Genomic DNA, 14438 nt, shown 5'->3' with positions numbered 1-14438 from the left:
GCTTGGTTCTAGTGCTTTATGTATGTAAGGAGCTTGGTTCTAGTGCTGTTTCTATGTTATAAGCTTGGTTCTAGTGCAGTATGTATATAAGGAGCTTGGTTCTAGTGCTGTATGCATGTAAGCAGCTTGGTTCTAGTGCTGAATATATGTAAGGAGCTTGGTTCTAGTGCTGTATGTATGTAAGGAACTTGGTTCTAGTGCTGTATGCATGGTTTGAGCTTGGTTCTAGTGCTGTATATATGTAAGGAGCTTGTTTCTAGTGGTGTATGTTTGTTGCGAGCTTGGTTCCAGTTGTGTATGTACGGAAGGAGCTTGGTTCTATTGCTGTATGTATGCTATGAGCTTGGTTCTAGTGCTGTATGTATGTTACAAGCTTGGCTTAGTGCTGTATGTAAGTTATGAGCTTGGTTCTAGTGCTGTGTGTATGTTATGTGTTTGGATCTAGTGCTGTATGTAAGGAGCTTGGTACTAGTGCTGTGTGTATGTTATGTGTTTGGTTCTAGTGCTGTATGTATGTACGGACTTGGTTCTAGTGCTATATGTATGTTAGAGCTTGGTTCTAGTGCCGTATGTATGTAAGGAGCTTTGTTCTAGTGCTGTATGTATGTAAGGAGCTTGGTTCTACTGCTGTATGTATGTATGAAGCTTGATTCTACTGCTGTATGTATGTATGAAGCTTGGTTGTAGTGCTGTATGTAGGTTACAGGCTTGGTTCTAGTGCTGTATGTATGTTACAAGCTTGGCTCTAGTGCTGTATGTATGTTATGAGCTTTGTTCTAGTGCTGTATGCATGTAAGCAGCTTTGTTCTAGTGCTGTATGTATGTAAGCAGCTTGGTTCTAGTGCTGTATGTATGTAAGCAGCTTGGTTCTAGTGCTGTATGTATGTAAGGAGCTTGGTTCTAGTGCTGTATGTATGTAAGGAGCTTGGTTCTAGTGCTGTATGTATGTAAGGAGCTTGGTTCTATTGCTGTATGTATGCTATGAGCTTGGTTCTAGTGCTGTTTGTATGTTACAAGCTTGGCTTAGTGCTGTATGTATGTTATGAGCTTGGTTCTAGTGCTGTATGTATGTAAGGAGCTTCGTTCTAGTGCTGTATGTATGTAAACAGCTTGGTTCTAGTGCTGTATGTATGTAAGGAGCTTGGTTCTAGTGCTGTATGTATGCAGTTTGGTCTAGTGCTGTATGTATGCAAGGAGCTTGGTTCTAGTGCTTTATGTATGTAAGGAGCTTTCTAGTGTTGTATGTATGTAAGGAGCTTGGTTCTTCTGCTGTATGTATGTACAAAGTTTGGCTCTAGTGCTGTATGTATCTTATGAACTTTGTTCTAGTGCTGTATGTATATTACGAGCTTGGTTCTAGTGCTGTATATATGTAAGCAGTTTAGTTCTAGTGCTGTTTGTATGTAAGGAGCTTGGTTCCAGTGCTGTATGTATGTAAGGAGCTTGGTTCTAGTGCTGTATGTATGTAAGGAGCTTGGTTCCAGTGTTGTTTGTATGTAAGGAGCTTGGTTCTAGTGTTGTATGTATGTAAGCAGCTTGATTCTAGTGCTGTATGTATGTTACAAGCTTGGCTCTAGTGCTGTATGTATGTTATGAGCTTGGTTCTAGTGCAGTATGTATGTAAGAAGCTTGGTTCTAGTGCTGTGTGTATGTTATGTGTTTGGTTCTAGTGCTGTATGTATGTAAGGAGCTTGGTTCTAGTGCTGTATGTATGTAAGGAGCTTGGTTCTAATGCTGTATGTATGTATGAAGCTTGGCTCTAGTGCTGTATGTATGTTACAAGCTTGGCTCTAGTGCTGTATGTATGTTACAAGTTTGGCTCTAGTGCTGTATGTATGTTATGAGCTTTGTTCTTGTGCTGTGTTTATGTTATGAGCTTGGTTCTAGTGCTGTATGTATGTAAGGAGCTTGGTTCTAGTGCTGTATGCATGTAAGAAGCTTGGTTCTAGTGCTGTGTTTATGTCATGAGCTTGGTTCTAGTGCTGTATCTATGTAAGCAGTTTGGTTCTAGTGCTGTATGTATGTAAGGAGCTTGGTTCTAGTGCGGTATGTATGTAAGGAGCTTGGTTCCAGTGCTGTATGTAGGTAAGGAGCTTGGTTCCAGTGCTGTATGTAGGTAAGGAGCTTGACTCTACTGCTGTATGTATGTATGAAGCTTGGTTGTAGTGCTGTATGTAGGTTACAGGCTTGGTTCTGGTGCTATATGTATGTTACAAGCTTGGCTCTAGTGCTGTATGTATGTTATGAGCTTTGTTCTAGTGCTGTATGTATGGAAGGAGCTTGGTTCTAGTACTGTATGTATGTAAGGAGCTTGGTTCTAGTGCTGTATGTATGTATGAAACTTGGTTCTAGTGCTGTATGTATGTTACAAGCTTGGCTCTAGTGCTGTATGTATGTTATGAGCTTTGTTCTTGTGCTGTATTTATGTTATGAGCTTGGTTCTAGTGCTATATGTATGTAAGGAGCTTGGTTCTAGTGCTGTATGCTTGCAAGTAGCTTGGTTCTAGTGCTGTATCAATGTAAGCAGTTTGGTTCTAGTGCTGTATGTATGTATGTATGTATGGAGCTTGGTTCTAGTGCTGTATGTATGTAAGGAGCTTGGTTCTAGTGCTGTATGTATGTAAGGAGCTTGGTTCTAGTGCTGTATGTATGTAAGGAGCTTGGTTCCAGTGCTGTATGTAGGTAAGGAGCTTGGTTCCAGTGCTGTATGTAGGTAAGGAGCTTGACTCTACTGCTGTATGTATGTATGAAGCTTGGTTCTAGTGCTGTATGTATGTTATGAGCTTTGTTCTTGTGCTGTATGCATGTAAGGAGCTTGGTTCTAGTGCTGTATCAATGTAAGCAGCTTGGTTCTAGTGCTGTATGTATGTAAGCAGCTTGGTTCTAGTGCTGTATCAATGTAAGCAGCTTGGTTCTAGTGCTGTATGTATGTAAGAAGCTTGGTTCTAGTGCTGTGTGTATGTTATGTGTTTGGATCTAGTGCTGTATGTATGATACGAGCTTGGTTCTAGTGCTGTATGTATGATACAAGCTTGGTTCTAGTGCTGTATGTATGTATGGAGCTTGGTTCTAGTTCTGTATTTATGTAAGGAGCTTAGTTGTAGTGCTGTATGTTTGTAAGGAGCTTGGTTCTAGTGCTGTATGCATGTAAGGAGCTAGGTACTAGTGCTGTATGTATGTAAGGAGCTGAGTTCTAGTGCTGTATGTATGTTTTGAGTTGGTTCTAGTGCTGTATGTATATTACAAGCTTGGTTCTAGTGCTGTATCTATGTAAGAAGCTTGGTTCTAGTGCTGTATCTATGTTAGGAGCTTGGTTCTAGTGCTGTATCTATGTTAGGAGCTTGGTTCTTGTGCTGTATGTATGTAAGCAGCTTGGTTCTAGTGCTGTATGTATGTAAGGAGCTTGGTTCTAGTGCTGTATGAATGTTATGAACTTGGTTCTAGTGCTGTACGTATGTAAGGAGCTTGTTTCTAGTGCTGTATGTATGTAAGAAGCTTGGTTCTAGTGCTGTATTGTATGTATGTAAGGAGCTTGGTTCTAGTGCTGTATGTATGTAAGGAGCTTGGTTCTAGTGCTGTGTTTATGTAAGAAGCTTGGTTCTAGTGCTTTATGTATGTAAGGAGCTTGGTTCTAGTGCTGTTTCTATGTTATAAGCTTGGTTCTAGTGCTGTATGTATGTAAGGAGCTAGGTTCTAGTGCTGTATGTATGTAAGCAGCTTGGTTCTAGTGCTGTATGTATGTAAGGAACTTGGTTCTAGTGCTGAATATATGTAAGGAGCTTGGTTCTAGTGCTGTATGTATGTAAGGAACTTGGTTCTAGTGCTGTATGCATGGTTTGAGCTTGGTTCTAGTGCTGTATATATGTAAGGAGCTTGTTTCTAGTGGTGTATGTTTGTTGCGAGCTTGGTTCCAGTTGTGTATGTATGGAAGGAGCTTGGTTCTAGTGCTGTATGTATGTAAGGAGCTTGGTTCTAGTGCTGTATGCATGGTTTGAGCTTGGGTCTAGTGCTTTTTTTATGCTATGAGCTTGGGTCTAGTGCTGTATGTATGTTATAAGCTTGGTTCTAGTGCTGTATGTATGTAGGGAGCTTGGTTCTAGTGCTGTATGTATGTAAGGAGAGTGGTTCTAGTGCTGTATGTATGCTATGAGCTTGGTTCTAGTGCTGTATGTATGTTACAAGCTTGGCTTAGTGCTGTATGTAAGTTATGAGCTTGGTTCTAGTGCTGTATGTATGTAAGGAGCTTGGTACTAGTGCTGTGTGTATGTAAGCAGCTTGGTTCTAGTGCTGTATGTATGTAAGCAGCTTGGTTCTAGTGCTGTATGTATGTAAGCAGTTTGGTTCTAGTGCTGTATGTATGCAAGGAGCTTGGTTCTAGTGCTGTATGTATGTAAGCAGCTTGGTTCTAGTGCTGTATGTATGTAAGGAGCTTGGTTCTAGTGCTGTATGTATGTAAGGAGCTTGGTTCTAGTGCTGTATGTATGTAAGGAGCTTGGTTCTAGTGCTGTATGTATGTAAGGAGCTTGGTTCTAGTGCTGTATGTATGTAAGGAGCTTGGTTCTAGTGCTGTATGTATGTAAGGAGCTTGGTTCTAGTGCTGTATGTATGTAAGCAGCTTGGTTCTAGTGCTGTATGTATGTAAGCAGCTTGGTTCTAGTGCTGTATGTATGTAAGGAGCTTGGTTCTAGTGCTGTATGTATGTAAGGAGCTTGGTTCTAGTGCTGTATGTATGTAAGGAGCTTGGTTCTAGTGCTGTATGTATGTAAGGAGCTTGGTTCTAGTGCTGTATGTATGTAAGGAGCTTGGTTCTAGTGCTGTATGTATGTAAGGAGCTTGGTTCTAGTGCTGTATGTATGTAAGGAGCTTGGTTCTAGTGCTGTATGTATGTAAGCAGTTTGGTTCTAGTGCTGTATGTATGTAAGAATCTTGGATCTAGTGCTGTATGTATGTACGGACTTGGTTCTAGTGCTATATGTATGTTAGAGCTTGGTTCTAGTGCCGTATGCATGTAAGGAGCTTTGTTCTAGTGCTGTATGTATGTAAGGAGCTTGGTTCTACTGCTGTATGTATGTATGAAGCTTGGTTCTAGTGCTGTATGTATGTTACAAGCTTGGTTCTAGGGCTGTATGTATGTTACAAGCTTGGCTCTAGTGCTGTATGTATGTTACAAGCTTGGCTCTAGTGCTGTATGTATGTTATGAGCTTTGTTCTAGTGCTGTATGCATGTAAGCAGCTTTGTTCTAGTGCTGTATGTATGTAAGCAGCTTGGTTCTAGTGCTGTATGTATGTAAGCAGCTTGGTTCTAGTGCTGTATGTATGTAAGCAGTTTGGTTCTAGTGCTGTATGTATGCAAGGAGCTTGGTTCTAGTGCTGTATGTATGTAAGCAGCTTGGTTCTAGTGCTGTATGTATGTAAGGAGCTTGGTTCTAGTGCTGTATGTATGCTATGAGCTTGGTTCTAGTGCTGTATGTATGTAAGGAGCTTGGTTCTAGTGCTGTATGTATGTAAGGAGCTTGGTTCTAGTGCTGTATGTATGTAAGGAGCTTGGTTCTAGTGCTGTATGTATGTAAGGAGCTTGGTTCTAGTGCTGTATGTATGTAAGAATCTTGGTTCTAGTGCTATATGTATGATATGAGCTTGGTTCTAGTGCTGTATGTATGTAAGCAGTTTGGTTCTAGTGCTGTATATATGTAAGGAGCTTGATTCTACTGCTGTATGTATGTATGAAGCTTTGTTCTAGTGCTGTATGTATGTAAGGAGCTTGGTTCTAGTGCTGTATGTATGTAAGGAGCTTGGTTCTAGTGCTGTATGTATGTAAGAAGCTTGGTTCTAGTGCTGTATGTATGTTATGAGCTTGGTTCTAGTGCTGTATGTATGTTATGAGCTTGGTTCTAGTGCTGTATGTCTGCTATGAGCTTGGTTCTAGTGCTGTATGTATGTTACAAGCTTGGCTTAGTGCTGTATGTAAGTTATGAGCTTGGTTCTAGTGCTGTGTGTATGTTATGTGTTTGGATCTAGTGCTGTATGTAAGGAGCTTGGTACTAGTGCTGTGTGTATGTTATGTGTTTGGATCTAGTGCTATATGTATGTTAGAGCTTGGTTCTAGTGCCGTATGTATGTAAGGAGCTTGGTTCTAGTGCTGTATGTATGGAAGGAGCTTGGTTCTAGTACTGTATGTATGTAAGGAGCTTTGTTCTAGTGCTGTATGTATGGAAGGAGCTTGGTTCTAGTACTGTATGTATGTAAGGAGCTTTGTTCTAGTGCTGTATGCATGTTATGAGCTTGGTTCTAGTGCTGTATGTATGTTATGAGCTTGGTTCTATTGCTGTATGTATGTTATGAGCTTGGTTCTAGTGCTGTATGTATGTTATGAGCTTGGTTCTAGTGCTGTATGTATGTTATGAGCTTGGTTCTAGTGCTGTATATATGCATCTTTACATTTTTTTTTACATGTATGTTTCTTGCACACGTGAACGTGCCAGTGTGGACGGACCCCAAGTGCCAGATGCAAATACCGCATACTGAGGTCCCAACCCCTCCCCATCACAGTGTGCCCACCTCAGACAGCTAGTAGCAACACATGGCTCTTGGTCCAGATAGCACCGTGTGGGGTTGCTGTATACTCTATATACCTGTACTAGTTGGGCTCCCTGTGATCTTTTGGTTTTTTTTTTGGTGGGGGTGAGGGGGGTTGTACTTTTCATTAGGGACTGAAACAGGTGGGATAATTACTGTCCCAGAACCCCCGCACTGCGGCGCTGCGCACGCAGGATGTCCGCTCCGCCGTCTACTGACCCTTTTACTGGACCCAAAATTCAATCATGGATTCTGGTAGAACAGACGCGAAGCCCAAGATGAGCAGCTGCTCGTCAGCGCCTAGAAATGCATCAGTCCAGAAGCATCCGTGCCTGACGCCCCTCCAGCCGTGGGCGGTCAGCAGCCGCCACTGGTGTTACTGACCTGGAGACGCCTGTATGCTGGCGCTGCACAGTAGTAGTAGCAGCAGGAAGGACATGATGGTGCTGATGGTCCCAGGTGAAGCCGAGCCTTCCTGCGGGCGGTGGGTCGAGCCTTTCTGCGTGCGGCGGGTCGCAGCGTTCCTGCGTGCGGTGGGTCGAGCCTTCCTGCGTGCGGTGGGTCGAGCCTTCCTGCGTGCGGCGGGTCGAGCCTTCCTGCGTGCGGTGGGTCGCAGCGCTGCAGTGCATATGTGCTCACACCCTCCGGCCCCGCTTTATGAAGGTTTGGGCTCCCCGCTCCTCCCTCCTAATTTGTTTGTCCTCTTGTACAGAACAAAAACTGGGAACGGCGGTCTGTTGTAACGAGGTAAACAGGGAAGTGTAAAATAAGTCTGTGCGTTGTGCAAGCTGCAGCGTGCCGCCCGCGGTCACAGGCCGGTCAGCTAAGACGCTGCTCCACGGAAATGATTCTCCTGGCAGCAGCAGCGCTAACGCTCTACTGGCACCCCGGCAGCACACAGTTGCCATGCCAGCATCTAGCAGTTACTATACCAATAATGCCCAGGTGCCCATATACTATACAATGCCATGCCCAACTATCACCAGCAGTACATGTGTGGCACATGGGCACCATATCCGCAGCGCCCATAGAAGTGGCGGGGCTCAAATATCAAACCGGCCACATCTGGAGTAAGGCCGGCTGCACACGAACGGGACGGATTGCACATCTGGGAGCCCACAGCGGAAACCAACCCTGACAGCAGCGGGCGCCCGCACATACCTGTCTTCTGTAACCCGTACTGCGGGTGGCTGCGGCGAGCTGCTGGCGATCAGGCGCAGTACTGATTCTCTTTCTTAAATGTTTCTTTTTCCCGTAGCGTCACTAGGCGATGACGCGGAATCCGAAACCTTTTCGCAATGTCAATTGGGTTGGACGACTTGCATTGAGTTCAGTGAATCCGCATTAAAATGGAACATGCTGCGGTTCAACATTTTTTTTCCTCCACTCATGGAAATGACAACTGGATTCTGCGAGCGCCCTCGCTTCTCCATAGCATATAATGAATGGCATTTGCTGCGGATCTGCAGTGCGGACGCCGACCGCGGATTCTGCAATGCAAATCCGTTAGTGTGCAGGCGGCCTCAGTTCAACCAGCAGAGCTCAGGCATCGTACTGTAGGAGCGGACACCTCCCCTTTCGCCAATGTAAACCCATCTACGATGTGCGGGGCGATTGCTCAGCTGGGCGAAAGTTTCCAGGCTGAAGAGAAGTCTGTGCCGGGGCTTCGAGTGTGGCCGCTCTTCTCTCCTCCTCGCTATCTCGGACCAGAGGCCACAAAGATGGCGTAGTTGGCGGACTGCGGTTCAGCTGCTCCTCCTAGTGGACCCGAGCGGAGTGCCTGCCCTACGGGCTGTCTGAGGCCGTCTCTGCTAACAGGCATTCTAGAGGGGATGGCCGCCCCGGAAGGATCCTGTCCTGTGGACTTTGTTGGGCCTACGGCCCGAGCGCGGCCTATACTGAAGTGAGAGACTGCTTTCCTGGATAACTCGAAACCATAAATTGCGCGGCCGCACTAAGAGATGCCAATGACTACCGCCCTGTTGACTTTGTGGACTAATTCTAACTACTGAGGAACTGCCTTGCTGCGCCCATGGCTGCCGAGACGGGGGACTTGCTGTCTTTGACATATAATAAACAGTTGAACTGTTTATTAATAAAACTTTGGCGCATCCTACACCGTCCGCCTACTGGAGCTTTCATCGCTGTCCTGCTGGATCTCACTTTCAGGGGTGTTCTATAATGAGATTAAACACCTACCCATACCCGACCTTAGGTGGCCCGAGCCCAGGCATGAGAGCCTACCGTCCCTGCTGCCTGAAGCATGGGGCAAGGTGTTAGGTCTGTTCCTGTGTCTGCTGCCCTCTTGCTGTTTCGGGCATTGCTCTACTTCTTCTGTTTGAATGTACTCTTTGTTCTATTTTCCACCAGCAATGAGGGAGTTAACCCCTCTCAGTGCTCACAGCTCAGCTGCAGCTTAAATAGCAATTGCCCTTCTATTTAAGTGAGCTGGGGTCCCTCCCTCTTTGCCTCACAATTGATGTGTGTTTGCTTCAGACACCCAGCACTTTGAGGTTGCCTGTCTAAAGACGGTTCTGTCTTTGGAGCTGGTAACTGTTTATTTTGTGTTTGCCCTTGCTTTAGCCTGTGTGCGTTTGTCCATTTCTATCCAGTATGTGCACCGTTCCTGTTTCTGTGGTAGTCTGTGATGTGTATACACTGTCCCTGTTTCCTGTCAGGGATAGTCAGCCCCAAGGTTCCAGCGTAGGGCCGTTCTTATCAGGACGCCTACCCTGCTTATAGGCAGGGCTCTTCCCATCTTCCTGCTTAGCTAAGGGCAAGTTACCCATCTGAGTTTTCCCTGTCTCGGTACCTCTGACCACTTAGGTCAGCTGCCAGCCATACCAGGTCTGGTCTTAAAGCCAAGCTGGTTGGTTAGCACAGTGGGTCCACACCCAGAACCCTAACGCAAGGTACTACGACTCCTACCTGGAACCACAGCCAGGTGTAAAGCGAGTTAGTTGACTCTTCCCATTCTGTCTAGCCAGGGTCTCACGCCACACTTTCCCTCAGGATGTCCTCCTCTTCAGTACTGAGATGTTATACCAAGAAGTGACCAAATATTATGCCCAGATATCACCCACTGTGCCCAGTTACTATAGCAATATTTCCCGGGGGGATAATCTACTGATGCCCAAGTGTCATTCCAACAATGTCCATATAATATACAACAATTATTGTATAAGCAATACCCAGGGAAATGCTATACTAGTGTCCTGCAGTACCCAGACATGCTTGGCCGTGCCCAGATATGATTGGCAATGCCTAGTTTGCTTAGATATAACCCATTGTGCCTAGCTATACCAATAATGCCCAGGGAGATGATATACTAGCAATAACCAGGTGTCATGCCCATATAGTATACAATAATTCTATAAGTAATGGCCAGGGAAATACTATAATAGTGGACCGCCATGCCTAGATATAACCTGCAGTGCCCAGTGACTACACCAATAATTCCCTGGAGAAACTAGTGATGCCCAAATGCCATGCCAAGAATGCACATATATTATACAATAATTATTATTTTAGCAATGCCCAGGGAAATGCTATACCTATGACCCGCAGTACCCATATACAACCCGCAGTGTCAACATATGATGGGCAGTGTTCAGATATCAGCAGCAATCCTCAGATATAACCTGGAGTGCCAAGATATGAGCAGCAGTGCCCAAATATTGTATAAGTAGTGTATAGAAATAATATCACTTTCTTGCAGCGCCGACTGCACAGACATGATAGTAGCCCTGCCAAGGTGCCATACCCACAGCGCCCGCCCATCACACTGGTAGTGCCCTCTGCTCAGTTACTGTGCCATTATCTCCTACATAGTGATCATGGAGCCAGTGGTAGATAGTGTGTGCAGACCGACAGCCTCCGGGTGCCATAGGCCTGGCAGCGACTGATGGGCATGGGGGAAGGGAGGTTACATGGAAACCTTGCGATGATTAGATGATAAACAAAAACCTGACAATGGCTTTCTGGTGAACAGAGGTCACAGGAAGTTCCCTGCTGACAGCTGAAAAGTTGCATAATCAAGGATTAACCCGCTAAAAGGTGAGATTTCATAAACACGAGAGCCTCATATGTACGGGGGCAGACGGCCGACCCCCATGTACCCACTATTACTGTTAGGGGTCACTGAGGGGCACTATTACTGTAAGGGGGTGACTGAGGGGCACTATTACTGTTAGGGGTCACTGAGGGGCACTATTACTGTAAGGGGGTGACTGAGGGGCACTATTACTGTTAGGGGTCACTGAGGGGCACTATTACTGTAAGGGAGTCACTGAGGAGCACTATTACTGTGAGGGAGTCACTGAGGGGCACTATTACTGTGAGGGAGTCACTGAGGAGCACTATTACTGTGAGGGGGGTCACTGAGGGGCACTATTACTGTGAGGGGGGTCACTGAGGGGCACTATTACTGTGAGGGGGGTCACTGAGGGGCACTATTACTGTGAGGGGGGTCACTGAGGGGCACTATTACTGTGAGGGAGTCACTGAGAGGCACTATTACTGTGAGGGAGTCACTGAGGAGCACTATTACTGTGAGGGGTCACTGAGGAGCACTATGACTGTGAGGGGGTCACTGAGGGGCACTATTACTGTGAGGGGGTCACTGAGGAGCACTATTACTGTGAGGGAGTCACTGAGGAGCACTATTACTGTGAGGGGTCACTGAGGAGCACTATTACTGTGAGGGGTCACTGAGGAGCACTATTACTGTGAGGGGGTCACTGAGGAGCACTATTACTGTGAGGGAGTCACTGAGGAGCACTATTACTGTGAGGGGTCACTGAGGAGCACTATTACTGTGAGGGGGTCACTGAGGAGCACTATTACTGTGAGGGAGTCACTGAGGAGCACTATTACTGTGAGGGGGGTCACTGAGGGGCACTATTACTGTGAGGGAGTCACTGAGAGGCACTATTACTGTGAGGGAGTCACTGAGGAGCACTATTACTGTGAGGGGTCACTGAGGAGCACTATTACTGTGAGGGGGTCACTGAGAGGCACTATTACTGTGAGGGAGTCACTGAGGAGCACTATTACTGTGAGGGGTCACTGAGGAGCACTATTACTGTGAGGAGGTCACTGAGGAGCACTATTACTATGAGGGGTCACTGAGGGGCACTTTTACTGTGAGGGGGTCACTGAGGAGCACTATTACTGTGAGGGGTCACTGAGGAGCACTATTACTGTGAGGGGTCACTGAGGAGCACTATTACTGTGAGGAGGTCACTGAGGAGCACTATTACTATGAGGGGTCACTGAGGGGCACTTTTACTGTGAGGGGGTCACTGAGGAGCACTATTACTGTGAGGGGGTCACTGAGGAGCACTATTACTGTGAGGGGTCACTGAGGGGCACTATTACTGTGAGGGGTCACTGAGGAGCACCATTATTGTGAGGGAGTCACTGAGGAGCACTATTACTGTGAGGGAGTTACTGAGGGCACTATTACTGTGAGGGGGTCACTGAGGGGCACTATTACTGTGAGGGAGTTACTGAGGGCACTATTACTGTGAGGGGGTCACTGAGGGGCACTATTACTGTAAGGGGGTCACTGAGGGGCACTATTACTGTGAGGGAGTCACTGAGGGCACTATTACTGTGAGGGAGTCACTGAGGGGCACTATTACTGTGATGGGTCACTGAGGGGCACTATTACTGTAAGGGGGTCACTGAGGGCACTATTACTGTGAGGGAGTCACTGAGGGGCACTATTACTGTGAGGGAGTCACTGAGGGGCACTATTACTGTGACAGAGTCACTGAGGAGCACTATTACTGTTAGGGGTCACTGAGGGGCACTATTACTGTAAGAGGGTCACTGAGGGGCACTATTACTGTGAGGGGTCACTGAGGAGCACTATTACTGTGACAGAGTCACTGAGGAGCACTATTACTGTTAGGGGTCACTGAGGGGCACTATTACTGTGATGGGTCACTGAGGGGCACTATTACTGTGATGGGTCACTGAGGAGCACTATTACTGTGAGGGGTCACTGAGGGGCACTATTACTGTGACAGAGTCACTGAGGAGCACTATTACTGTTAGGGGTCACTGAGGGGCACTATTACTGTAAGAGGGTCACTGAGGGGCACTATTACTGTGAGGGGTCACTGAGGAGCACTATTACTGTGACAGAGTCACTGAGGAGCACTATTACTGTGAGGGGTCACTGAGGAGCACTATTACTATGAGGGGTCACAGAGGAGCACTATTACTGTGAGGAGGTCACTGAGGAGCACTATTACTGTGAGGGGTCACTGAGGGGCACTATTACTGTAAGGGGGTCACTGAGGGGCACTATGACTGTGAGGGGTCACTGAGGGGCACTATTACTGTGAGGGGTCACTGAGGGGCACTATTACTGTGAGGGGTCACTGAGGGGTACTATTACTGTGAGGGGTCACTGAGGGGCACTATTACTGTGAGGGGTCACTGAGGAGCACTATTACTGTGAGGAGGTCACTGAGGAGCACTATTACTGTAAGGGGGTCACTGAGGGGCACTATTACTGTAAGGGGGTCACTGAGGGGCACTATGACTGTGAGGGGTCACTGAGGGACACTATTACTGTGAGGGGTCACTGAGGGGCACTATTACTGTAAGGGGGTCACTGAGGGGCACTATTACTTTAAGGGGGTCACTGAGGGGCACTATTACTGTAAGGGGGTCACTGAGGAGCACTATTACTGTTAGGGGTCACTGAGGGGCACTATTACTGTAAGGGGGTCACTGAGGGGCACTATTACTGTGAGAGGTTACTGAGGGGCAATATTACTGTGAGAGGTCACTGAGGAGTACTATTACTGTGAGGGGTCACTGAGGAGTACTATTACTGTGAGGGGTCACTGAGGAGGACTATTACTGTGATGGAGTCACTGAGGAGCACTATTACTGTAAGGGGGTCACTGAGGGGCACTATGTCTGTGAGGGGTCACTGAGGGGTACTATTACTGTGAGGGGTCACTGAGGAGCACTATTACTGTGAGGGGGTCACTGAGGGGCACTATTACCGGAAGGGGGTCACTGAGGGGCACTATTACTGTAAGGGGGTCACTGAGGGGCACTATTACTGTGAGGGGTCACTGAGGAGCACTATTACTGTGAGGGGGTCACTGAGAGGCACTATTACTGTGAGGGAGTCACTGAGGAGCACTATTACTGTGAGGGGTCACTGAGGAGCAATATTACTGTGAGGAGGTCACTGAGGAGCACTATTACTATGAGGGGTCACTGAGGGGCACTTTTACTGTGAGGGGGTCACTGAGGAGCACTATTACTGTGAGGGGTCACTGAGGAGCACTATTACTGTGAGGGGTCACTGAGGAGCACTATTACTGTGAGGAGGTCACTGAGGAGCACTATTACTATGAGGGGTCACTGAGGGGCACTTTTACTGTGAGGGGGTCACTGAGGAGCACTATTACTGTGAGGGGGTCACTGAGGAGCACTATTACTGTGAGGGGTCACTGAGGGGCACTATTACTGTGAGGGGTCACTGAGGAGCACCATTATTGTGAGGGAGTCACTGAGGAGCACTATTACTGTGAGGGAGTTACTGAGGGGCACTGTTACTGGGAGGGAGTTACTGAGGGCACTATTACTGTGAGGGGGTCACTGAGGGGCACTATTACTGTAAGGGGGTCACTGAGGTGCACTATTACTGTGAGGGAGTCACTGAGGGCACTATTACTGTGAGGGAGTCACTGAGGGGCACTATTACTGTGATGGGTCACTGAGGGGCACTATTACTGTAAGGGGGTCACTGAGGGCACTATTACTGTGAGGGAGTCACTGAGGGGCACTATTACTGTGAGGGAGTCACTGAGGGCACTATTACTGTGATG

At 46.9% G+C, this 14438-nt stretch overlaps 1 protein-coding gene across 2 annotated transcripts in view; it reads right to left on the bottom strand.

Annotated features, from left to right (window-relative positions):
• The window catches only part of CFP (complement factor properdin), a 57573-nt gene extending 50313 nt beyond the window's left edge, over positions 1 to 7260 (bottom strand). Inside the window, exons 1-2 of one of the 2 annotated variants that reach the window (XM_066579994.1) lie at positions 7121 to 7258; positions 6961 to 7047 (exon numbers count right to left, since the gene is read on the bottom strand). In XM_066579994.1, the coding sequence (XP_066436091.1) occupies positions 6961 to 7047; positions 7121 to 7205 (172 nt within the window). In that variant the 5' untranslated portion in view covers positions 7206 to 7258. Of the gene's footprint in view, positions 1 to 6960 lie in introns of both variants that reach the window. The other variant, XM_066579995.1, reaches the window with a different exon arrangement.
• Positions 7261 to 14438: the final 7178 nt, after the last annotated feature.

The sequence above is a fragment of the Eleutherodactylus coqui genome, chromosome 10 (assembly GCF_035609145.1).
Source record: "Eleutherodactylus coqui strain aEleCoq1 chromosome 10, aEleCoq1.hap1, whole genome shotgun sequence".
Taxonomy (NCBI): Eukaryota; Metazoa; Chordata; class Amphibia; order Anura; family Eleutherodactylidae; genus Eleutherodactylus; species Eleutherodactylus coqui.
This window is presented reverse-complemented; position numbering and strand designations above follow the sequence as displayed.